Source organism: Danio rerio, chromosome 4 (genome assembly GCF_049306965.1).
Source record: "Danio rerio strain Tuebingen ecotype United States chromosome 4, GRCz12tu, whole genome shotgun sequence".
Lineage (NCBI taxonomy): Eukaryota > Metazoa > Chordata > Actinopteri > Cypriniformes > Danionidae > Danio > Danio rerio.
Window position 1 is genome coordinate 60092451 of NC_133179.1, and position 27265 is coordinate 60119715.

At 37.2% G+C, this 27265-nt stretch overlaps 2 protein-coding genes and 3 non-coding genes across 5 annotated transcripts in view; 4 read left to right on the forward strand and 1 right to left on the reverse strand.

The window, feature by feature from the left end:
• LOC137491106 (uncharacterized) overlaps nucleotides 1-27265 on the reverse strand; it is a 1257671-nt gene that overhangs the window by 1135403 nt on the left and 95003 nt on the right. The gene's annotated exons all lie outside the window — the stretch shown is intronic.
• On the forward strand, nucleotides 3241-15005 carry LOC137491073 (uncharacterized). Its single transcript, XM_068220128.2, has 3 exons — nucleotides 3241-3270; nucleotides 3794-3943; nucleotides 12973-15005. The coding sequence occupies exons 2-3, from the start codon at nucleotides 3859-3861 to the stop codon at nucleotides 13953-13955; spliced, it is 1068 nt and encodes a 355-aa protein (XP_068076229.1). The 5' UTR covers nucleotides 3241-3270; nucleotides 3794-3858; the 3' UTR covers nucleotides 13956-15005.
• Nucleotides 23357-23430, forward strand: trnan-guu (transfer RNA asparagine (anticodon GUU)). The gene has a single exon. It is a non-coding gene; the product is annotated as a tRNA-Asn (tRNA).
• Nucleotides 24027-24099, forward strand: trnak-cuu (transfer RNA lysine (anticodon CUU)). Its single transcript has one exon. It is a non-coding gene; the product is annotated as a tRNA-Lys (tRNA).
• On the forward strand, nucleotides 26730-26803 carry trnan-guu (transfer RNA asparagine (anticodon GUU)). The gene has a single exon. It is a non-coding gene; the product is annotated as a tRNA-Asn (tRNA).

A 27265-nucleotide genomic window follows, 5' to 3' on the forward strand; every position in this document is an offset into this window, starting at 1 on the left:
GGCTCACCTATAACTGCTAAAGATCAATTTGCACCAGTTCAGCAAGAGACAACATTTGTTTGAGTTTCCTCGCTGACAGGCCTTAACAAAACACGGCGTTCCTAATTGGTTGGTGACTCCACTTCAGTGACGTCCTTGGGATTCACTCGCCGTCTCGGTTGGTTACTGGGGTGACAGACTCTGCTGAGGGTCAGTTTGCAGAAGTTTTTTTGCGGTTTCGACGGTTCCTAAACTTTTGGACGTTGCGTGGAAAGTTCTTTGCCACCAGATTGTGAGGAGGTGCAGTGTCCAATAGCAAGGTGAGAGGGGACAGAGAGCAGCAGCGAGCATAAGTGAGCTAATGCAAAAAGCAAAGTTTTACTGTTGCTGTAGGTTTTTAAGTGATCTGGTTTGGTCTATCCCAATGGCACTGTCTTCCAATGAGCAGTTGCCATTGTTGAAACTCAATGCAAAGGATGTTGCAGATCTCAAAACCAGTTCGAATCAGACTCGGAAACTGGTTGCCAAATTGTCTGTAGTCATTGAACCAGCTTGAGGGCTTAAACCACCACAACAACAAAGCACCAATTGATTTTGGGTTCTTCTGACCCATACTTCTCTGCAGATGTTCTGGTACCCTCCAGTGAAATTAATAAATGGCTTAAACCAAACAAAAGGGGCTTTACAGGATTTTCAGTGGGAACCGCCTCATGAGACTTTTGAATGACTCACGGTCATGCGTTAGTAATAGGGTACAATTTCATAGACACAAAGAGAAACCAAACTGCACGAACTTCCGCAAACCGACTCTCAGCAGTCCATCACCTCGGTAACCCAGGACAACAGCCATTCATGAGCATGTGAATCCTAAAGACGTCATAGAAGCGAACCACCACCCAATCAGGAGCACCGTGTTTCCCCAAGACCAGCCGGCGAGGGAAACTTGACTTCAGCATTTAAAACAAACTAATGTTGTCTCTTGCTGATTGGTGCAGATTGATCGTAAGCAGTTAAAGATAAGACAAATCTCTGCTTTTACCCTTTACCGGAGGTCGTTTGCCACTGCTCCCTATACCACGCTGCTAATGCTAACGCCGGCATTGTTGACTATCGATGGGACGCCACCAACGCAGCTGTTTAAAGGGGACTGCCTGTGTTAATTCCTAGTGTGCCGCTTTGTGCTCCACTTCATTCTTTCGTTTGTTTATTTGTTTTGGATGTATTGATTTGTGTTAACATTAGTAGTGCTCTGCTTTTGTTTTGTCTTCAATTTATGCAGAGCATTGACTTTGTTTTGTTATTAAGATGTTATTTTTTGTGTGTGTTTATTATTATCATTATTTTGATTAAGTGTCAATTGAAGTCTGGATTTAGTGTAGGTCAAATATTGTAATCAAAGCTGTAGCTGTCTCCCAACCAAATCATATGAAGTAGGTGTGTTAACCTGATTAACCCACTTATTGATGTGTTTTTTGGGTTATTTTCATTTTGATTTATTTCAGGAACTGAGGTTTCTCCCAGTGGATGACGGGTATTTTTCCAATTGGTGGTTGTGCTTCGTTATTGTGCTGTGGGACATTGAGTGCTTGATAGCGTGATTTGAGTGCACTGTGGTGTGTGCGTGTGCTGGTATAAAGTCAGTCTACTTGTATTTAGTCAGTGGGAACCTCCAATCCTGTGTTTTGATTGTTTTATTTAATATGAAGTGGGAGTTTCTGCTGTGCTTTTAAGACGAGTAATATTTTACAGTTTTATCCTAAATAAATATCTTTGTACTTTTGCAATTACCCACGTATCTGTGCCTTTTTGAGGGGAAACGAACCTGTGTCCTTTTTTCCTAATAGTTATTTCCCTGGGTAACTGCCAGGCTGGCGTAGTCGGTTATTTTTATTCAAAGATATTTCTAACTCTTCTCTATACCCTCGTCACACATACGTTCAAACAGACATTCTATAAAGACTCTACTTGCTAAAATTGTGTTTTAGCACAAGCTAAAGCTAGAAGTCTCTACAAACACAAATGCATTACTCAGACGGCATTAAAAGCAACCCTTCGTAATGTTTCTTCATCTATTCAACCTTTTTAAAGGCTTCCAATTCATAACGTTTTATAATGAAAAGTGTTTACAACTGTTCTGTAACAAACATTCAAACAGACACTGTTATACACATTGTATATGAACCCAGTCTGCTAAAATGGTGACTTAATCCAAACTTTTTGGTTATGCAACTTATGAGAAAGTGTATATGAAGTGTAATGCGAGACGAAGAAAAAATCACTTACATTGAAGTTGGTTATTGACCAGATTTTCTCCTTTTCATTAAAAGCAAGCAACAAGTTAAATTTGATTGAGATTTGCACTGTAGTCCTTAAAGTTGAATGAACAACCTGTCATAATATCAGTAAGTCTGAGCATGAGAGAGATAATCCTCTAAACACTATAGAGTTTGTTTTTCAGCTAGTAAACTTTTGCAGAGCATGCTTCGCCACCAATTTTTCACTTTTTGAAGGATTCAAAATCACTTTTTGAAGGATTTCAAATGTATATTTGACCTCCTTGGGATAAGCGATATTCAGGGCGTAAACCCAAACCATCAAGAACAACTTCTTCCTCCAACACAGCCACATCCATTACTTCCTTTGGCAGAAGAGTCGATGTGTTCTCATCTGTGACTATCAATAGTCCAACATTTATTCCTATTACTGCATCTTCCTCACCAGTTGTCTAACAGAAAAAAATAACAACTATGAATTAGAAAAATTTACAAAGCAGTTAAAAATGTATACATTTTAAACAGACGTGTGCCCACATGAGAATACATGTATGTGAATAACTCAGAATAATTAATGGTAAATGTCTTTTAAAGTGGCAGTTCACCCCAAAATTAAAGTTGACATTTACTCGTCCTCCACTTGTTTTCCCGCTTTTGTATGGTAATTTTCATGTTCTATACTGATATATTCAGTAGTAAATGCCTGAATTCAGGATCATCTCCTAGAATATACATCAAAAGAGGAATCCATCAAGGATATCCCATCTCACCTTTACTTTTAAATATAGCTGTTGAACATATGTCATTATATAAAAAAGTTTTAGAGTACACTATAAGTATTTATATAGTTGATAGGACTTTTACTTTAAGTCAGTTTGCAGATGACACTCTATTCTTTCTTAAAAATAAGGAGGTCCTCCCTTTAAAAAACCTTTAAAAAAAAAAGACTTTTATTTTGGCGTGGCGTGTGACGTCATAAGTCTGTGCCGGTCCCGCGCTGTGATTCAACTGGAGAAAGGTTTGTTTAAAAGCGTTTACACTTTTAAACCGATTGATTAAAGTTTCAGTGCTAACTTATGTGCGTGCTGTTTACAATATTATTTAACCCTTTATACAACACATAACCCTATACTCACAGTAAGGTCTATTGTTTGAATAAAGATAGGATAAACTTTTTGTCCCAGAGAGGAAATTTGTCTTGTGCAAAAAAAGTGCTACACGTTGCTCTAAGCAGACAAAGTAAATAAAACAAACAAAACAATTAAGAACAAACCTGAATAACATTTGAAAAAAGTTACAGAGATATGTGTACTAAGTGTTCTAATAAAGGTTTAATTTATTAAATAGCATAATGTTATTGCATTCTAAGTATACATCACTATATATAAGAATGGAGTACTAGTTTTTATCAGGTCATTTGTGGCTATTGTTTCTTGCTCGGACTTATCTGATTTCTCTTTTTTAACTGTCATATTAGGAAACTGTTGAACCAAGTGAGAAGTTATTTTGTTTCTGTTCATTGTTTTGTTCATTTTAAACAGGATAAAGTGTCCAAACACAGAGAAAATCTCCTGCTGAAGCGACTGATCTCCACACTGTTATAAAGATGGCGTTTATTAAAGAGGAGAGTGAAGATGTGAAGATTGAAGAAACATTCACAGTCAAACAGGAAAATCTGCAGGAACAAACAGGTTGGTTTTCATTCTCAAAGACCAACTCAGTCATTTGATCCTCATTCAGATATATTTTAATAATAAGAATACTAAATTAAATCCATCTTGCAGCCCTGAGTGTGCTGCCTAGTTCTCCTAAATGCACATAAGCACTCATTGAAAGACAGAATGAGTTTCTTTCTTGTTACTTGTTTTCATGTTTTTTGTCATTATTTTATGTATTATTAGTCTCCCATTTTCTCTGCCTTCTTAAGGTTATTGCAAATTATAGTGGAACAATAACGTTTAGCATTGCACTGACTACAATTGGCCAACAAACTAGTCTAAAAATGACTTTTGCTGCTTAAGAAATGGATTACAGCATGCTGATGATGTGCAACCAAGTTTATCAGTATTGATCACCATATATATATATATATATATATATATATATATATATATATATATATATATATATATATATATTTGAATAATTTATTTTTTAAGTATCTCCCCAATGATGTTTACAGTTTTTTTTTTTTTTTTTACAATGGCTACGGCAGTTTTTTCAATACATTTAACAAGTTTGCTAAACTCTTAACGCAGCAACACACCTATAACACACAATTGGCAAAACAGTTAATTTCATGCTCAAAATCACACATTGTAAACTAAACCTCCAAACTAATGTTCAAAATACAATAATAAACGAACACACTACACCATGTCTAACAAAACACTTCAAACGTGTTTCAAAACACAAACGCATGTTCTCTTCCAACAGAAACATTCAGTCAATCAGAACACACTGACAATATAAACACTATCATCAGCTAAAATTACAGAAACTGCATTAGTTTATGTGTCAGGTCTGCCCTTATAATTGAAGCCTCTCTGCAGTTTTGTTTTGTTGGGTTTAGTGAATGCAGGCATTTTCTTTCTTTAACTGCAAAAATTCTATACAAAAATAAAGAAAAAAAATGCTTTTTAAAATGTACAGTTTATGTAAAAAAAAATACAGACACATAATTGCTGCAGTACAGACTTTATTTGCAAAAAGGATTTCACTGCAAGATATACAAACAGAAAAAGCACCGCAATTATAATTTAAAAAAAAACAGTAATCTTCTATTCTGCCTAATTAACCTAGTTAAGCCTTTAAATGTCACTTTAGGCTGTATAGAAGTGTCTTGAAAAATATCTAGTAAAATAATCTGCCACATGTTCTCATCCACATTACACTTGATATCTTCTATGGCCCGGCATGGTAACTGTTGCCCTTTGGCCTATTATGTTTCTCCCACAGCGACATCCCCTGCCTTGTCAACAGATAATTTCATGTGGTACTTGAATTATATATACATATATAAATATAACCGCAATAAACTGTTTCTCATTGGCAATCAAATAAAATATAGGGAATATATTTGTGTTTCAATTCACAATTAGAACAGCTGTTCACTTTGGCTTTATCCTATATAAGTTCTGTTAGAACATGATGTTATCTGTTCTGACATACTGTGTTAAAGCATTTGTAAATTTGACAGTAATGTTACATTGTTTTGGTCGTGGTTGTGCGTGTGTGTAAAAGAAGCAACAAGAAATGTTTTAATTGTATAGCCCACAAAGACGGATGTTGTGCTTACCGTATTTAGAGTTTAGGAAACTTGTTAAATGTATTGATAAAAGTGTCATAGCAATTGTAAAAAACTGAAACAGAGCAAGGACATTTTCACAGTATGCCTGATAAAATTTTTTCTTCTAAAGAAAGTCTTATTTGTTTTATTTCGTCTAGAATAAATGCAGTTTAAAATTTTTAAACATCATTTTAAGGTCAAAATTATTAGCCCCTTTAAGCTATATTTTTCCTGGTTTGTTTCCTGTCAGAACAAACCATAATTATACAATAACTTGCCTAATTACCCTATCCTGCCTAGTTAACCTAACTAACCTAGTTAAGCCTTTAAATGTCACTTTAAGCTGTATAGTAGTGTCTTGAAAAATATCTAGTAAAATATTATTGATTGTCATTATGGCAAAGATAAAAGAAACCCGTTATTAGAGATAAGTTATTAAAACTTTTATGATCAGAAATGTGTTAAAAAATATCTGCTCTCCGTTAAACAGAAATTAGGGAAAAAATAAACAGGGGGCTAATAATTCAGGGGGTCTAATAATTCAGATTTCAACTGTATTCATATATGTATGTATATATATATATATATATATATATATATATATATATATATATATATATAGGATTTGCTATAGCCCCTGGGCCCAATAGCCGCGTTTCCTATATCGCGCCTAAAGCGAGCGAGCCAGGGTGAGCCAAGGTCAGTCGCGTTTCCACAGTCACTTCCAAGGCCTTATCGGGCCAAATCGGGGCTTTCTTGGGGCCAGCAGCCGGCCTTTTTCAGCCCGCCAAATACCTTGGGCCAAGGAGGGCCAGCTGGGGCTTCAGAGCAGTGTGAAAGGAGAGTCGGGCAGTTTTCTGATCGCACATGAGTACATGTGCCAAACAAATAAAGAAATAAGGGAAAGAAAACATCTAGCCTTATAGTCTGGGGTCTTTTTGCGTATGATCACTCTAATGTTTCCCTTTTAAATGTAAGGCTGCTGCATAAAATAATAAAGTAGTTTTATTTTATAATGACATTCTTTGCTGCGTCTTCCTTGATGTTTCAATAAAGCATAATAATCTTTACACCATATTAAAGACACAGCAGACAGTAAAGGTTTCCGAGAGTTTGTCAAGTTTTAAAGGTGTGTTTGTGCACGTTTAAATGCCTGTATGTGCGTGTGAGACCGAGAAAAAGAGCACTCCCTTCACAGCTCTGTTGATGCCGCAGGCAGCTTTTTTCTTTTTTTTTCTTTTTATTTTGGAGATGATACACAATATAAATACAACAGAAAGACATAAAACTTTATGAATTACGTGCCCACTTTCGTAGACTTTAAACAATATAGTGTCATTTCTTGATAAAATAGCCTAAGCTATATTGAAATATAATTTAAAGAATTACAAATATCGGATATAATAAAATCGCATTAAATAAATAAACCAATATAAAATAAACAAAAGCTAGCTATAACAATGTAGGTAGCCTATATACAATACATAAATCAAACCGTTTTAAGGCCTCATATAACTTTCATTTTACAAAGACCTGTCTGAAAAAAAAAAGATTTTAGATATTTTCTAAAAACAATAAATATCGTAGAAGGTTTGAAATATTATTTATAAAGTATTTGGATACAATGATATTAATCACACCATGCAAACAGGGCATTTTTGGTTGAGTGAAAGCAGAATCTAGACTACTTTTTTTTTGTCACTCAGTCCTGTGCTGCGCCAGTTTAAACTCATCGGGGAAAGTCCAAGCACAAAATGTGTTCTATATCCTCAAACAACTGTTTATGTTTTTATATAACGTGGTCAAATTTATAAATGAAACTTTAAATGAAGAGCTTTAGTGAATTGCTGCAGAGCGCAACAAATATGGCTGTATTTTATTAGGCTACTTGCTCTTATGTGCTGAAACACTTAACACGTCGTTTATCAAACCAAGGATGTTATAAAATACATTTCATACCGAGTTATAACGGAGAATTTCTGTGGCTTTATATTATGGATGTGTGCGCTCTCTATGTTGGGTCACTTCGTTAGTGGCAAAGCACTCGATGTTCAATGCCAACAGTCGGTCGGTGAGTAAACAAATGTAATAAATGGAAATTCACAAGTCTATGCGTATAGACATATAATGTACTGCTGTACAGAAACGTGTCATTTGTCTTCATTTTAATGGTTTCGTTTCGTGATGATTCCTTGGTGTGTTTTATCTGCCTGATTCCCGCTAAAGTGGGCGGGTTGTGTGACGTTTGATTCGGGGGACGTTCTGGGGGCGATGTTTGCATGACGCGCTGCAAGCTACTTGCCCGACAGTGGAAACGCGACATGACTTTGGCCTCATTACTCAACCTGACGGACGATTGGCCCGGCCTGATAAAAGCCCTGGCTTGCACTGGCCCGATAGTGGAGATGGGGCTAATGTGTTCTTAATCTGGCCCTGATTTGAGTGTAAAGTTCGTCAGTATTAAACATGTTCTTCACGTACCAGCAGGTGGCGCCATTGAAATCTTTTTGCTTGAGACTTTTTTTAGAGAATGTATTTTTAAATCCTAAAAACAGTGTTATTTTGCTTAGGCATTGTTAGGGCTGTGATGGTCACCGTGACCACAGCGTCACCGCGGTGGTCAGTTGCCACAGCGGTTGTCCATTGCCCCCGGTGGTAGCACGTGACATCACGCACCTTTAAACATAAATTGCCGTTATGTTACCTTTATGTTAAGTATTAAATTTCTGTTAGAATATAATATTAGACGCGATACAGCAAGTTCAAGTTCAACCCTGATTCTTGTTGGAAAACCCAGTCTTACATCTGGGAACATTCTGGATTTTTACCGACCGAGAAATGTGAACCAATTAATTTGAATTAAGCTTTTTGTAGTTTTTTTGAATGTTAAAAAGTGTTTTAATATTCACCGCGGAGAGTCCAAACACTGAAGAGCAAATACATCAATGTGCAGCTCCACAGGTCCCGAACCATGCAAACCAGTGGCGATTGATGGCGGCGAGAGAAAAAAAGCCACGTAGGCTATAATCAACTCCTTTTTTTTAAACGCAAAAAGCCCAGCTAGTCAGCCAGGTATGGTAGCGGCATTTCCAAAAAATGGCCAGATACATGAAAGACATTGACGAGAAATGGAGCAACATAATTAGTAGTTAAGAATGCCCCGCTCCGCAGTGTAGAGATCTGCTAAATAAAATAACTTGCGAAAAGGATGCAATAAAAAATGCAAGCTCTTAATCATTCTTCATAATCTGATTCGTACTTGCAATAAACCTATATTGTGCAGAAAAGAACAAGCCCTAAAACAAAGTCTAGAGAGAGAAGAGTAAATATTATGCAATTAATATTAGTGAATATTAATGATCATAAATCATTAATTTATGACACTGTAAACTTGACTTGGCTGGCTGATCATCTTTATACCCAAAAAGGCATTTTTAAGTGTCCTAACTTAAGACTGCTGCTGCATAAGGGGATGTTTCTTATTACAACTTTTAGCAATGTCAAAATGAAAGCAAACTTTAAAAAGGGTTTTGTTTTATTAATTGTATAGCTTATTAGTTTTAAATATAATGTATATATATTTAATATATATATAATGACTATAATAAATAATAATAATAATAATAGTAGTGTAGACTACTGTGCAGTGTCCAACAAAACATTTTATTAGGTTACTCTAATAGACCTAATCCCTAACTGAAAAACGAATGTGAAAATGAAAGGCAGTTGCGTCTGTGCTAAAATGAATTTAAGCCCCACACCCCTAAATAAATTAAATAAACACCACAACCGCCACACCGGCGGTTGTTGATGACTTACCACCGCGGTAGTAAAAAATTGCGTTTTCAAGGTATACCGCAGTTTGGAAAAGTCAAGGTTTTAAAACTGCCAATATTTTCTGCTGTACTGTCCCTACGGTATATGCAAGGGTTTTTATTTTATGTTATCAATTTTTCAGGACAACAGTATCTCCAGCACATTGACACCTTTACTGATATGAAAATGCTTTTTGATGCGAAATTAATTTATACAGTTATTCCTTAGGCAGATTAAAAAAAAAAAAAATGAGTAGACCTAGACTACTATAATTAAGCAAATATTCTCTAAATGTAGACCTCAATACATTGATATGCATTGAAATACATGATGAATACTCTTGACGCATGAAAAAGTAAAGCCTGCAGCTCACAACAAATGTGGAAGGTTATTGCGTGTCATATTTAACAAACTGTTTACTGCTAATGTTATGTAATTTAGTTGACATGAATAATTGAATATTAATCAGATGATGTCATTACACTGCTGTGCTGTCAGCCAATCGTTACATTGCTGATCATGATTTAGAGGATCGATAGATCTGTCCTTCACAACACACAAAGATCTCAGATCAGTTCATCCAGACATTTTAATCTGATTCTTGAACTTGTTTGAAGAACCAAATTAGCCAGAGATCAGTTATCAAGATTAAAAGATCCAGGATCTGCCAAATCATCTTAGATCTTTTAAACGAGGCACGAAGAACGGACCCCAGGTCACTGCTACGAATGACAATTTTTGTATGTCGCTGTTTGTTGTTGTACTCCTGTTATCCTGAGAGCTGATGCTGAGTTTTCTTAGGCATTTTCATACTTGAAACTGTTAATCCTGGGTCATTCTAACCCTAGTTAAACATTCCTGGGTTGTCTGTAGTTACCATCCACACTGCTCATGCTATACCTGGTTGTTAATTACCAGACGTTTCACATTCGCAAATCCCCGGGTTAACATTATTATTTGTATATTTCCGTTGTCACTGTCCCTGATTGGACAAATAGCAGGTAACCTTTTTAGATGGCATTTCTGCATCTTGTCGGGTATATAAAATGTCATAACGTAGGTCTTCATCTAAGCATCAGAACATGCACAAAGCCAAGAAAACAAAGACAAGTACAAGTGAAGTTTGTTTATAAACTTATTTTGAGAGAATCACATGCTTAGGATTGCTTGCGGCTGGTCTCGCACTATTTAATTTAGGATTCACCAATCAGACGATTCCTAAACCACTATAAATACCCTGAGTTCCATATCACAGCCATCTTCGTTTCAAAGAATCCCACCTTCCACCCCTACTTCTTCTCCTTTCCTAGATCGGTGGCACAAAAGCCCTGAGGTTAGCACTGTTGCCTCATAGCAAGAAGGTTACTAGTCCTTACCAAGCCAGCTGACGTTTCTGTGCAGAGTTTACACATTCTCCTGGTGCTCACGTGGGTTTCTTCCAGGTTCCCTGGTTTCCTTCCACTGTCCAAAAACATGCAACTTAAGTTACTTGACTAATCCAAATCGGCACCTTAGACATGCTCTTAGTAAGTAGTTATCTCTTAAGAGCAATCACTTTCTGTTTATTAGCTACTAGAGCAGATTAGTTCTCAAGATCTACCCGAGCTTAAACTTCCCTTTCGCATTGCAAATGGCAGGGAGCCTCAGGCTTGAGGATTGTTAAGTGTAAACACTTGGGGCCCTATCATACACCAGGCACAATGTGGCGCAAGGTGCGACACAATTGTTATTTGCTACTTTCAGCTCGGCGCAAGGGTCATTTTGAGGTGTTTAAATAGCAAATGCATTTGCGCTCAAATGTGTGCCCACAGGCATTCTGGTCTAAAAAAACAGGCGTGTTTTGGTGCGTTGCTATTTTGAGAAACTGTAAATAGTCTGATCTTTAGACCAGAACAAAGTCTGTCTATTGTCTGGCGAAAAGTGCGCCTGGCTTACACACTACACACAAGATGTAGAGCAATACGCATATATCTTTACATATGAAAAAGATATAATATATTAAGGATTTATATAATAAGGATATATATAGGATATAAATATAAATGATTAAAATATTACAAAACATATTAATTTCTAGCCTATATGAATTTAAAAACCACTGCCTTCATACTTTCTTCATCTCGGGAGGCTTTTCCAGTTCATTCAATTTGCTTTTGTATAATGTTATTAATATTAGCTGTATTATTTATTATATCCATATTTATATTTGTTTTATTAAAAACAAGCTTAGATTTGTCCACCTGTCAGGTTTTAGACCATATGTGGCACAGCATGTGTATTTGGAAATAACTTAGTATTTTGAGCACACTTAATTTTTATTGTTCATTTATTCGTTTGCTGGAATTTAGAACTGAATTTAGAAATAGTTTTGAAACAAATCTTTGCGCTTAACAAACGTAATTAATTATTTATAGGCTAATTGATGTCTGTGCGTTAAGGGTTCCCTATCCAAAAGAGCAAAAGCGAAAGTGAACTTACTTTACGTCATGTAAATATCAAATGCTCTGATGGCGCGTTGCAACTGGCTCTTAAAGGTAATGGGAGATGAGACTCTGATTGGTTTATTCTCAAAACACACCTATAACTCATTAAGAAAATAAACTCAACCCTTTCAGACCATGTGCCATGGCGCAAAGCGGATTTTCCCGTCCTTATATTAGAAAATTTAAATTATGACACACCCTAAATGCATTAGTGCCCTGCACTTTCCGTTTTGCGCATAGACCGTCAAAATAGAGCTCTTTAAATGAATGAAAACAAGTAGCAAAGTATGTCATCTTGCCATCTCCTCATCACTACAGTTTACAGCAAACATGACATTTAAGCATTTGCATATGTTCATTCATTAATTTTCCTTCAGCTTAGTCCCTTTATTCATTAGGGGTCACCACAGCGGAATGAACAACCAACTTATCCAGCATTTATTTTAAACAGTGGATGCCCTTCCAGCTGCAACCCAGTACTGGGAAACATTTGTTATATAACACAAGTTAAATACAAGAATGCAAACTCACAAAAATAAGCGTAAGTTATGCATACTTGCCATGAACATGCAGGAATTGTCTCACTCGGGTCTTCCAAGCAAGTTGCAAATGTTTAAATCCAGTGGAAAATGCACATGAGGAAACACAACATGAGTAATCTAGAGCAAGTGCATTTGATCATTTACATTTAAAGCCACAGGCACAAAAACAGCTTGGTTTTCCTCTGACCCCAAAATTAAATATTCTTTATTTTGTATAAGGTATATGATCTGATTTTGAGCTGAAACCTCAGACACATTCTGGCAATACCAGACTTATTTTATATCTTGTAAAAAAAGGTTCATAATAGGAACTTTAGAGGGATAGTTGACGCAGAAATAAAAATAGCCTCACTATTTACTTTCCCCTCATGTGGTTTTAAATCTTTACAAGTTTCTTGATCTTGTTAAGCACAAAAGAAGATCTTGTGGAAAAAACGCTGGCTTTCTTTGTGTTCCAGAAGAAAGGAAATGTTTAAAACCACATGACAGAGAGTAAATGGTAAAGTCATTTTCATTTGTGGGTGAAACATCCATTTCATGCTTATCGCTTTGGGCCTTCATACTAAAGTTCACTTTTTTTTTTTTTTAAGATCTGATGGTGCAGAAAGAAGAGACTCAATGGAATGAAATGGAAGAGAAACATCAAGACATAACGACTGATGAAAAACCCACACTCACTAAAAAGACTTCATTACGCAGAAGACCTCGGAAATCCAAATCTTTTTTCAGCAGTAAACAGTGTAGAAAAAGTTTCAGTCAAAAGCCAAAGCTTGATGTTCACATGAGGGTTCACACAGGGGAGAAACCTTACACCTGCGAACAGTGTGGAAAGAGTTTTCCTAAAATCCATGGCTTTAAGGCCCACATGAGAATTCACATTGGAGAGAAGCCGTACAAATGCCAACAGTGTGGAAAGAGTTTTAAGCAAAATAGCAACCTTGAAGTTCACATGAGAACTCACAATGAAGGAAGAATTTTTACTTGCACACAGTGTGGAAAAAGTTTTGCTAAAAAACACAACCTTAACATCCACATGAGGATTCACACTGGAGAGAAACCTTACACATGCACAGAATGTGGTCAAAGTTTTCCATATAAAACCACATTCAGTATCCACAGGAGAATTCACACTGGAGAGAAACCTTACAGATGCACAGAGTGTGGTAAAAGTTTCACACATAAAACCACACTCAATAACCATAAGAGAACTCACACTGGAGAGAAACCTTACAGATGCACTGAGTGTGGTCAACGTTTCCCATATAAAACCACACTCAATAACCACATGAGAACTCACACTGGAGAGAAGCCGTTTGCATGTGCTCAGTGTGGAAAGAGCTTCAGAGCCAAAGCTAGCCTCATGAATCACACGAATCTTCACACTGGAACCATAGTGTTCACATGTGATCAGTGTGGAAAGAGTCTCACACACAAAGACTCCATTAAGAACCATATGAAGACTCACTCAGGAGAGCGTTTTAGATGCAGTGAGTGTGGAAAGGCCTTTAAACATAAAAGAAGCCTCAGTGCTCACATGAAGCTTCACAATGGAGAGCAGAGTCCTCAACATTGAGGCCTTGTCCACACAAACACGGGTATATTCAAAACGGCAGCTTTTTCATGTAGTTTGGCTGTTCATTCATGTGAGAAATGACGAAATCCTTTCGAGAGGATCACATGCTTATGATTGTCCACGGCTGGTCCTGCATTAGCTAACGCATGATTCACCAATCAGATGAATCCTGATTCAATATAAATAACTATGGTTTCTTACTTCAGTTATCTTCATCTTGAGGAATCCCCCCACTCCCCCTCCTTTCTAGATTGGGCAACACGGTGGCACAGTGGTTAGCACTGTTGCCTTAAAGCAAGAACGTCACACGTTAAAGTCCCCACTGAACCAGTTAACATTTGTGTGGAGTTTTGTTCATTCACCCGATGCTCGCGTGGGTTTCCCCTGGGTTCCTTTCACAGTCCAAAATCACATGACCTAGGTAAACTGAACATTCTAAATTGGCACCATAGTCGAGCTCTTAGTAAGTCTTATATCTCCCTTTAGCATTCTCTATATCTGTCATTAGAACAGAAACAAGTCGTTCAAACTCCCCTCTCGCCCTGTTTACGGAAAGGAGCCCAGGGCTCGAGGATCCAATGAGCTTAGAGCTCTCTCGCGGAACAAGTGTGAACTCTTGAACACATATCCAGTTACTGAAAATGAAACCCTTTGAATACCTGAAGATTTAAACTCAACAACTGAAAAGGGGTGAAGATTTTACTGTTTTATAGTGTAGATCAGGGGTCAGATCAGATTGTAGTGTGCATCTGAGTTGCTGCCGCACTGCAAGAATGCAAAATAACTCTATATGTTGATAGATTTTGTGGCTTGTTTCATATGCAAACAAGTATCTGCATCTGAGAAGGTCTGAACCAAATGGTCTACATGAACTCAAGAATTGTGACCCAACCAAAGTAGTTGGGTTATCTCAGAAGGGTTACATCCTTTGTTATAAAGTAGTCTCTCACAGACTGTACTTTGGATTAAGTTACTTGAAGACAGACAAGTTAACATCACTGCTGAGAAACTGCACTATTCTTTGTCTTCAATAAAGTCTTCTCCCCGTAAGAACTTTGGTCAGCTTACTTATTTTATGTATTAGAGTCATCTAATACATTGACGAGCCACCCAAGAATGGTTCAGCCAAATACAGCAAAATCTGACAATGTGTTTCAACTGTATTATGAACCGATATCTATAATTGTGCAAAATACACACATTGTGAAACTGCAGGGGTCAACACAATTCTTTCATGTTGTCGCAACACAAATTAAATTAACTTAACACTTTTAACAAATTTATGTAAATTGATCATAAAAAATTAAGTTGTCCCAATGAAATCTCAAGAATTGTTTAATCAAAAATAAAATAAAAATTGATTAATAAAACATTTTAATTAATTAGTTTAAACAAGTAAAAATGTGTGTGTGTGTATATATGTATATATATATATATATATATATATATATATATATATATATATATATATATATATATTAGTGCTGTCAATCGATTAAAAAAATTAACTAATTAATCGCACCTTTATGAAAATTAATCTCGATTAATCAAATTTAAAAGACAGAAATTTGTCATTTCCGCTATTCAAATGTAAAATATATGTAAACGCAAGACAAAAACTATTTAAATTCAAAATATAATTTTTTATTAGAATTTTTGTTTAACTTGTTACACAGATTTCATGTAAACAACATATCTATAATAAACCATCAAGATCCTGGCATGACAGGCATATTTATTACAGAAATTAAAACACAGTCATGTTAGTGCCATATGAATTTCAAATCAATCAATGTATTGAATAATAGGAACCATTTTTATTTTTTTTTTGTCTCTTTTCTTTTAATCAAACAATTATTTGTATTGGTCATGTAAGGGTCATATATTAACTGAACTTCTAATGTTGTGGGTGAGTGCTGTGCATACTAATTAGCATTTTTGCAGAAGTAGATAGATGCGGGTCCAAAATTAAATTCAGCTCTGCAGAAACTTCCTGTCTGAAGAGAGGTGTTAAAACTGAACACAGAACACAGAAAGATGTATACTTTGTTGTTGGGCAGAGAATTCGTAGTAAAAGAGGAAGTATGTCGAAGGGGCGGCCAATGGAGGACTGAACAATGACTGACAAGTGACGTTACACCAAAACTCCTCCTGTTAAGATCGGTTGTGTATATATGCTGAAGTCAGGAAATGTATGTTAGTTGCGAACCTCTTGAATGTAATTCTTGTATTGCATTGGGGTAATGTAACCCAGAGCTCTGTCATCGAATTATTCATTTGTATCTAATAAATTACTAATATTTTTGACATTGAAGAAAAACCTCTCAAGACCTTTTTATATTGAACACGCATGGAATAGAGATAGATATTCCAACAATTTGGTGACCCCGACGTGGAAAAGGGGGAGAGGAAGTTATTGATCTGTCGTATTGCATTGACATCATCGGCGCCAAAAAAATAAGGTAAGCAGAAAACCTGTTACATCGAATTTCTGCAATTGGCCTAATCTAAATTGTTTGATGTCATGTGATATGTAGGATTGATGTAGTTAAAAGTATAAGCATTTGAATAATTCGATGAGTTTAAATGTATATATGCTTTAAATGTTAACCGGTCTGTCAGAATAATATGAAGAAATAGATAGGGTAGTTTAGAATAGTATAGAATAGTGTAGAGAAGACTAATAGTTTAGGATAGAGTAGTATAGTGTAGATACAGGAAGGCCAGGATGGGCTGAGACTGTATTGCACAGGAGACCAGATAAAGCTGTGACTGTGCAGCTTCGGGTATTATTACGTTTTCGTCATATGGCATTCACTAAGTAAATCAGAAAATAATTTGATACACTTTGACTGTTTTTGCTTGTTTGGTAGAAGGAAAGATCAGACGAGGTCTGTGCTCCTACACTGAATTAATATAATACCATCCTAGGGTGTGCTGTTCAGGTGACTGCTGTCTCTGCCAATACTGTGATTTTATCTGGGCAACGGCATTGACTGAATTTTGGGCTATAAGGGCGGGAGTCCGAGGGACGAGCCGACGGGTGGTCCCGAACAGTCTGGGTGCAAGCCCCTACGTTTTAGTAGGTCCAAGCGTTAAAGACAGCTATAGGGTGAGATTGTAAATAAAATTAGGGACAGTTTAATCGCCGAGGTTGTGACTGTGTGTGGATAACTTGCTTCACTGAGGTTGTGACTCTGTAGAAAATACAGTGAAAATAATAATAACAATAATAATTAAACATACATAGAAAAGATTAAACATACATAGAAAAGTCGACTCTGTTGAAGGCGAGTGTAAATATAAGAAGTGATTAGAAGTTGAGAATTGTGAAAAGCGCGCATTTTATTTTATGTAAATGTTTGTCTGTTGCGTTAGTGACTAACAGTTGAAATAAGCATAGTGTACAGATATTTAGCCGGCTGTATATAAGCGTATATGATATTCAATTAAATGTCATTTAGAATTGTGAAAGTTCAGTAATTGGCAAAGTGCAAGAAGTTTGCAGGTGAAAATTTGATTGTTTGAGGAGGATAAATATATATATATTTTTTGATTGTGTATGTGCAGTAAATGCAACATACAGAAGTTCATTAGTGAGTGTGTGAAAAACACTGTAGATTCGAGGAAGTGGAGGTGTGAAAAATGCATAATTAATTCGATTAAGAATGTGAGCAATATGGAAATGTCATAGACAAAATTAAAAACTCAATGGGACAAGTGGTAAATGATTGGAACTAAGAAGAAAAAATTTTGGAAAGGAAATGAGAAACAATATATGAGAAGCTTAAATGTGAAAATTGTGTAAAATATGTGAGTAGAGCAATAATTGAACAGTTAAATTGGCTACAATTTTGAGAAACAGAGAATTTGAGTTTTACAAAGTTAATAACATAGTAAAAGGGGGCAATAAAGATGTTGTGGTAGTAAGAAATGGAAAAAAATTAGTTGGAATTTGTAATGTGGCATGATTTTGGCATTTGTTGGAACAGCTGTAGAAAGACCGATGAGGGGAGAAAAAAGAGGAAGTGCTCAGGCAGACAATCTTAGACAGACTGACAACAAAAAGGAAGTCAGAAAAAAGGAGCCACTCCTTTTCATGAGGAAGAAGCAGTTGAAGTAGGGGCAGAAGGAGAAAATTATATTAAAAGAGTATATAAAATTGTTTTGATTAAATAATGATAGACTGTGATATAATAATTAGGGATATAGTATCAGTTACAAAATAAACAAATCTATTACAATGCGGTATAAAAAAGACAAGTGAAATAAAGAAATAATGGGAAATATGCTTAATACAGTTATATTTGTTGAAATGGAATTTGAAGCTATACGAATGAATATATTAATAAAGAAATGAATTTACTAAATAGAGGAGGGTGACTAAAACAATAGACCAGTAGTTGTTGACTAGAACAATAAGAACAAATAAATTAATAATACTAATAGGAAAAATAAAGAGAAATTAAAATACAACATAAAGACCAGCTATTAAAGAAACATTAGAATAAATATATTTGAGGAAAAATGAGGAAAATGACTTCGAGATGAGCTGTTAAACAGCAAAGAGATAAAATTGGCATAAGTCTCTGGTCGATGAAGAGAAAAATTAGAAGAAAATGTGACAGTTTAATATTGATCAACTGAAGAGTGAATGAGCAAATATGTAAGGAAGATAAAAAATATGGATAAGAAAAACTTAAAAGCTTAGAATTAAAGAAATCCAAGTTATGGTTTGATAGAAAGAAGAAGAAGAAATGTTTAAAATATATTGAAATAGGTTTGAAAAATATTATATACATAGAGAGAGAGAAAGACAGAGACATTAAACTGATGAGATAGAAACTAGAAAAATAGTTGCACTTGTAACACTTTGGGGAAGTAACACTTTGAGGAACTGAGATTTGATGTGAGAGGACAAGATTGAGTTTAGGTGCAAAAACTAAATAGAATAATAATATTAGTAATAATAATGATTAAAAAAATTGTTATGGCTTACACTGGCTGTTTTCATCTATGAAAATCAGCAGCATAAGACTATCTAAGCCATCATCTAGGGTCAAAGAAAAATCATGGACACTTAGTGGATGTGGATGAACAAGATGAAGTGAGTTTAATTTTTCTAAATTTAAAAAGGATAAACACCAAGAAAGAAATCGATAATTAAACATTGCATTTCAGATATAAAAATATATGTTAAACAAACATGAGGGGTCAAGGCCTAATATGAACCCTGAGATATAGCAATAATGTTGAACAATTATACCACATGGTAGGCCATGTCATAATTTGTGTTTTATGAATAATAACCCAACTGTGTCTTGTTTTTTAGTCTCCACCATCGTAGTGCCCTACAGCTTTGCCTGCAGACTAAGCAGACCATAGTGCTGAGTGGATGGTAGTGAAGATGTCAAACTTTACTTAAAACTATTATTGGGGGTCAAATTGAGATTAAACTTAATAAAACCTGTCTCATTGGTTAAACTCTAGAATGTGGTCTCAATGGCTCACATGGTTCTTGAGTGCATGTTTCCCTAACATCAGAGATACCAAGTTCTGAAGGAAAACTGAGAAGGAGGTTGCAGTGGAGAAGAGCAGTAACTGGTCTCCATGAGACATTATTCCAAAGACGGGTAAGACTCTCGTTGGCCACCAGGAGCGACCTAAGCCAGGAATTTTGTCGCGGAAGACTAGGCACCTGTACAGGTAGGCAGGTGTTGAGTGAGATGGTTGTGGAGCGGAGCAGTGATGCTTGAAAGGCCTAGAGCATCTGAGTATGGAGGGGCACTGTGAAAGATCAGTAGTCTGCCTCAGAAATGTGGGCTCCTCCAAACCGGACCACAGCAAACTGCTAATTATGTCTGGAGATCAGACACTCAGAAAAAGGAACTTGTGGGTAAAGTAAGAGGCAGGGTGCTGTCAAGAACCATTTGAGACCATATGATGACTGGTAATATGAAATTTATTAAGGTTTTGTTATGAAAATAATAACTAAGAAAAAGACTTAAAGGAAAATATACAATGAATCTCTAAATGTATAATGTTGAAATGATATTTAACTATTTTTGCAAATTTTCATAGGTTTACTGATACAGGGCATGAACACGATATAGGAGGAAGTACAATGTATGGTGGTGACTAAAGAAGAAGAAACAACTATTGGTAACTGGAATCATTTGAATTATACATTTTGATGGAATTGATTATTTAAGTAAAGATTTACTAAAAGCAAAATATTATGTTGAATCATCTAAATTAAGATGGGATATTAAAAACTAGAAAAGGTTGGTATCAGAAAAAAAAATATTTATGCGTAAAGAAGAAATTTGAACATGAAAAATTGAACTCACGTCATTGGGTAAAAATTAACAGTTCTAATCTGATAAAAGAATTGAAACATAATAAGAGAGTTTAAGAAAACAGATTTTCTTTCACATATAACCATGTGAAGAAGTTTAATGATGAAGTCAAAATACAGCTGAAAGAAACGGATGAGGAAATGTAGTGATTTTTAGTTAGCTTATAAAAGTATATAAAAAGTGTATGGGCAACTAGTTGAACCGAAATGACGTAAATTATTTTTATTCTTTTATTTTAGACATATTATTTTTTTATCTTTTATGTGAAGACATTCTTTATGTTTTTTTATCTTTTAGTTTAAGAATTTTTTTATGCTTTTTATCTTTTATTTTAAGACATTTGTATGTTTTTTTTCGTAATCTTTTATTTTAAGACATTTTAAGATTATTTTATTTTAAACACATCATTATGAGTTTAAGATTCTTTTATTTGAAGAGGATTTTAAGATTCTTTTATTTGAACACATTTTTAAAGATTATTTTAGTTTGAGCCATTGTTGTTTTTAAATCTTTCATTTAAAGACACTTTAAGATTTTTATTTTAAGCCATTGTGGTTTTTGAGCCTTTTATTTGAAGAGATTCTTAAGATTTTTATTTTATTTTAATCACATTGTTGTGTTTTTGATTTTCCCATTTTAAGACATTGAGAAAAAAAAAAAGGAATCTAGTTTAAATATGTTTGAATTTTGGTTTTAATCATTTGGTGACGAGTTTGAGTTGTTAGTTTAATAACATTGTTACGATTAAGTTCTGAATCTTTCATTTTAATAATTGTTGAGTTGAATCCTACTTTGAAGTTGTTGATTTTTCATCCTAAATCTCAATTGTAATTTTTGTGCTGTAATGAATTTAAAATGTTGAAATTCAGTTTGAACTATTCATGGGGATTATAATTTTGTATTAGTGAATTTCTAATTCCAATCACATGTGTTTTCACAGGTGTTGATCTTTGATCGTAGTTATACAGTGGGATTTTTAATTAGAGCATATCTTTATGGGCGTGGATTTCCTTTTAATCAGATTTTTATTTTTTTATGTTGGAGTTTTTTAAATTTTGTTTACATTTTTATTATTGTCATTCTTATTCTAATTTTGTTGGGGAAGAAGAAGAAAAAATTACCTTTATTGATAAAGTGTATAAGAATGTGACTTCAAGAGGAAAGAGACTGCACCACTGAAGAGGAGAACCAAGAGTGTAGAAATTATAAACTGAATCTAAAAAAGTTAAAGAAATTTAGTTGAAAGGGGTTATAGGCATCATCTAACATAATGAATGAGCACTATAATGTTAACGATTGTTTTGAATAAGAGGTAAAACAAAGATTTAGGCAAAGGCCTGCAGTAATGACAATGGGACATTTTTGTGGAGATTTGATTATCTGTTTTTGTTTTTCTCTGCTCCAGAGAGGAGCAGAAAAGGGGAATTGTTGGAGAAAAGGAATTTATTTTCATTACTTTTGTGTTTTTTTATTAGGAAAATGTTTAGACTAACAACAGATTAATCAATCTTTTCTATTGTATTATAAAACATCTTGACCAGACAAACTTCCTCTTTTTTACTGTGCTGCATACTTTTTAGAAGAACTGCTGACAAGTGGAAAAACCAGAATAAGAATAAATTTAGGTTTGTTCCAGAACTATAGTCTAGACATGTCACAAGTTGTCATGATGCTTGTAGAAGTGTGAAATATATTAAAGATGCACGGAAGTGTTCAGTTCTGGTATGCAGAGAAAGGTTGCAGAAAGAGGAAGTAATGTCCAGGGGTAACAAAGGGCCAAGGGACTGCAGAATGACTGATAAGTGACGTTAAACCAAAACTCCACCTGTTAAGGTCGGTTGTGTATATATGCTGGAGTCAGGAAATGTATGTTAGTTGCGAACATCTTGAATGTAATTCTTGTATTCCATTGGGGTAATAAAACCCAGAGCTCTGTCATCGAATTATTCATTTGTATGCAATAAATTACTAATATTTTTAGCATTGAAGAAAACCCTCTCCAGACCTTTTCTTATTGAACACGTATGGAATTGGCAAGATATTCCAACAGTAGAGCATGAGACTCTTAATTTCAGAGTCCTGGGTTCGAGCCCCACGTTGGGCGTTTCTGTTACTTTTCTCTCTCTCTCTCAGGAAACTTACATTATGGTTCATATAGCAGACCTTTTGAGACAAAGTTCCGCCTTTCTACCACTGTAGGTGACCTTTCCTTAAGTCTCTGTGGCGCAATCTGTTAGCGCGTTCGGCTGTCAATTGAAAGGTTGGTGGTTCAAGCCCACCCAGAATCAAATTAGGCATTTTGCTGCCTTGCAACTGCTAACACGTGCACTGGGCATATTACCTGGGCCACATTCTGTCCAGCGTTACAAGATGAAATCAGGATTTAGCAGAAGATTGTCACGGGTAGGGAAGGTATTACTGTAAACGGTGTCTAGCTCTTAAATGAGCTTCAGCCGGCTAGTTCAGTCGGTAGAGCATGAGACCCTTAATCTCAAGGTCGTGGGTTCGAGCCCCGCGTTGGGTGTTTCTGTTGCCTCTCTCTCTCTCAGCAAATTTTCATTAGGGTTCTTATAGCAGACCTTTTGAAACAAAGTTCCGCCTTTCTACCACTGTAGGTGACTTCTTACTCAGTCTCTGTGGCGCAATAGTTTAGCGAGTTCGGCTGTTAACTGAAAGGTTGGTGGTTCAACCCCACCCAGGGACGAATTAGCCATTTTGCTGCCTTGCAACTGCTAACACGTGCACTGGGCATATATCCTGGGCCACATTCTGTCCAGCGTTACAAGATGAAATCAGGATTTAGCAGAAGATTGTCACGGGTAGGGAAGGTATTACAGAAAACGGTGTCTAGCTCTTAAACGAGCTTCAGCCGGCTAGGTCAGTCAGTAGAGCATGAGACTCTTATTCTCAGGGTCGTGGGTTCGAGCCCCACGTTGGATGTTTCTGTTGCCTCTCTCTCAGCAAACTTTCATTAGGCTTCATATAGCAGACCTTTTGAAACAAAGTTCCGCCTTTCTACCACTGTAGGTGACTTTTCCCTAAGTCTCTGTGGTGCAATTGGTTAGCGCGTTCGGCTGTTAACTGAAAGGTTGGTGGTTCAAGCCCACCCAGGGACGAATTAAGCATTTTGCTGCCTTGCAACTGCTAACACGTGCACTGGGCATTTATCCTGGGCCACATTCTGTCCAGCGTTACAAGATGAAATCAGGATTTAGCAGAATATTCTCACGGGTAGGGAAGGTATTACTGTAAACAGTGTCTAGCTCTTGAAACAGCTTCTCATCAACCTTGGCTAGCTCAGTTGCTAGAGCATGAGATTCTTCATCTCAGGGTCGTGGGTTTGAGCCCCTCGTTGGGCGTTTCTGTTACTTTTCTCTCTCTCTTACAGCAAACTTACATTAGGGTTCGTATAGCAGACCTTTTGAGACAAAGTTCTGCCTTTCTACCACTGTAGGTGACCTTTCCCTAAGTCTCTGTGGCGCAATAGGTTAGCGCGTTCGGCTGTTAACTCAAAGGTTGGTGGTTCACTCCCACCCAAAGACGAATTAGACATTTTGCTGCCTTGCAACTGCTAACACGTGCACTGGACATATATCCTGGGCCACATTCTGTCCAGCGTTACAAGATGAAATCAGGATTTAGCAGAAGATTTTCAAAGGTAGGGAAGTTATTACAGAAAACAGTATCTAGTTCTTGAAAGAGTTTCTCATCAGCCCGGCTAGCTCAGTCGGTAGAGCATGAGACTCTTAATCTCAAGGTCGTGGGTTCGAGCCCCACGTTGGGCGTTTCTGTTACTTTTCTCTCTCACTCTCAACAAACTTACATTAGGGTTCATATAGCAGACCTTTTGAGACAAAGTTCCGCCTTTCTACCACTGTAGGTGACATTTCCCTAAGTCTCTGTGGCGCAATCAGTTAGCGCGTTCGGCTGTTAACTGAAAGGTTTGTGGTTCAAGCCCACCCAGGGACGAATTAGGCATTTTGCTGCCTTGCAACTGCTAACACGTGCACTGGGCATATATCCTGGGCCACATTCTGTCCAGCGTTACAAGATGAAATCAGGATTTAGCAGAAGATTGTCACGGGTAGGGAAGGTATTACTGTAAACGGTGTCTAGCTCTTAAATGAACTTCAGCCGGCTAGTTCAGTTGGTAGAGCATGAGACCCTTAATCTCAAGGTCGTGGGTTCGAGCCCCACGTTGGATGTTTCTGTTGCCTCTCTCTCAGCAAACTTTCATTAGGCTTCATATAGCAGACCTTTTGAAACAAAGTTCCGCCTTTCTACCACTGTAGGTGACTTTTCCCTAAGTCTCTGTGGCGCAATTGGTTAGCGCGTTCGGCTGTTAACTGAAAGCTTGGTGGTTCAAGCCCACCCAGGGACGAATTAAGCATTTTGCTGCCTTGCAACTGCTAACACGTGCACTGGGCATTTATCCTGGGCCACATTCTGTCCAGCGTTACAAGATGAAATCAGGATTTAGCAGAATATTCTCACGGGTAGGGAAGGTATTACTGTAAACAGTGTCTAGCTCTTGAAACAGCTTCTCATCAACCTTGGCTAGCTCAGTCGGTAGAGCATGAGATTCTTCATCTCAGGGTCGTGGGTTTGAGCCCCTCGTTGGGCGTTTCTGTTACTTTTCTCTCTCTCTCTCAGCAAACTTACATTAGGGTTCGTATAGCAGACCTTTTGAGACAAAGTTCCGCCTTTCTACCACTGTAGGTGACCTTTCCCTAAGTCTCTGTGTCGCAATAGGTTAGCGCGTTCGGCTGTTAACTGAAAGGTTGGTGGTTCAACCCCACCCAGGGACGAATTAGACATTTTGCTGCCTTGCAACTGCTAACACGTGCACTGGGCATATATCCTGGGCCACATTCTGTCCAGCGTTACAAGATGAAATCAGGATTTAGCAGAATATTCTCATGGGTAGGGAAGGTATTACTGTAAACGGTGTCTAGCTCTTAAATGAACTTCAGCCGGCTAGTTCAGTTGGTAGAGCATGAGACCCTTAATCTCAAGGTCGTGGGTTCGAGCCCCGCGTTGGGTGTTTCTGTTGCCTCTCTCTCTCTCAGCAAACTTTCATTAGGGTTCTTATAGCAGACCTTTTGAAAAAAAGTTCCGCCTTTCTACCACTGTAGGTGACTTCTTACTCAGTCTCTGTGGCGCTATAGGTTAGCGCGTTCGGCTGTTAACTGAAAGGTTGGTGGTTCAACCCCACCCAGGGACGAATTAGGCATTTTGCTGCCTTGCAACTGCTAACACGTGCACTGGGCATATATCCTGGGCCACATTCTGTCCAGCGTTACAAGATGAAATCAGGATTTAGCAGAAGATTGTCACGGGTAGGGAAGGTATTACAGAAAACGGTGTCTAGCTCTTAAACGAGCTTCAGCCGGCTAGGTCAGTCAGTAGAGCATGAGACTCTTATTCTCAGGGTCGTGGGTTCGAGCCCCACGTTGGATGTTTCTGTTGCCTCTCTCTCAGCAAACTTTCATTAGGCTTCATATAGCAGACCTTTTGAAACAAAGTTCCGCCTTTCTACCACTGTAGGTGACTTTTCCCTAAGTCTCTGTGGTGCAATTGGTTAGCGCGTTCGGCTGTTAACTGAAAGCTTGGTGGTTCAAGCCCACCCAGGGACGAATTAAGCATTTTGCTGCCTTGCAACTGCTAACACGTGCACTGGGCATTTATCCTGGGCCACATTCTGTCCAGCGTTACAAGATGAAATCAGGATTTAGCAGAATATTCTCACGGGTAGGGAAGGTATTACTGTAAACAGTGTCTAGCTCTTGAAACAGCTTCTCATCAACCTTGGCTAGCTCAGTCGGTAGAGCATGAGATTCTTCATCTCAGGGTTGTGGGTTTGAGCCCCTCGTTGGGCGTTTCTGTTACTTTTCTCTCTCTCTCTCAGCAAACTTACATTAGGGTTCGTATAGCAGACCTTTTGAGACAAAGTTCCGCCTTTCTACCACTGTAGGTGACCTTTCCCTAAGTCTCTGTGTCGCAATAGGTTAGCGCGTTCGGCTTTTAACTGAAAGGTTGGTGGTTCAACCCCACCCAGGGACGAATTAGACATTTTGCTGCCTTGCAACTGCTAACACGTGCACTGGGCATATATCCTGGGCCACATTCTGTCCAGCGTTACAAGATGAAATCAGGATTTAGCAGAATATTCTCATGGGTAGGGAAGGTATTACTGTAAACATTATCTAGCTCTTGAAACAGCTTCTCATCAACCTGGCTAGCTCAGTCGGTAGAGCATGAGATTCTTCATCTCAGGGTCGTGGGTTTGAGCCCCTCGTTGGGTGTTTCTGTTACTTTTCTCTCTCTCTCTCAGCAAACTTACATTAGGGTTTGTATAGCAGACCTTTTGAGACAAAGTTCCGCCTTTTTACCACTGTAGGTGTCTTTTCCCTAAGTCTCTGTAGCGCAATTGGTTAGCGTGTTCGGCTGTTAACTGAAAGGTTGGTGGTTCAACCCCACCCAGGGACGAATTAGGCATTTTGCTGCCTTGCAACTGCTAACACGTGCACTGGGCATATATCCTGGGTCACATTCTGTCCAGCGTTACAAGATGAAATCAGGATTTAGCAGAATATTCTCACAGGTAGGGAAGGTATTACTGTAAACAGTGTCTAGCTCTTGAAACAGCTTCTCATCAACCTTGGCTAGCTCAGTCGGTAGAGCATGAGATTCTTCATCTCAGGGTCGTGGGTTTGAGCCCCTCGTTGGGCGTTTCTGTTACTTTTCTCTCTCTCTCTCAGCAAACTTACATTAGGGTTCGTAGAGCAGACCTTTCGAGACAAAGTTCCGCCTTTCTACCACTGTAGGAGACTGTACCCTAAGTCTCTGTGGCGCAATCGGTTAGTGCGTTCGGCTGTTAACTGAAAGGTTTGTGGTTCAAGCCCACCCAGGGGCGAATTAGGCATTTTGCTGCCTTGCAACTGCTAACAC

Coding starts and splice junctions, on each gene's coding strand:
- LOC137491073 (XM_068220128.2), top strand. CDS start 3,859: ATGGCGTTTATTAAAGAGGAGAGTGAAGATGTGAAGATTGAAGAAACA. Junction 3,944..12,972: donor AAATCTGCAGGAACAAACAG/GTTGGTTTTCAT, acceptor TTTTTTTTTAAG/ATCTGATGGTGCAGAAAGAA.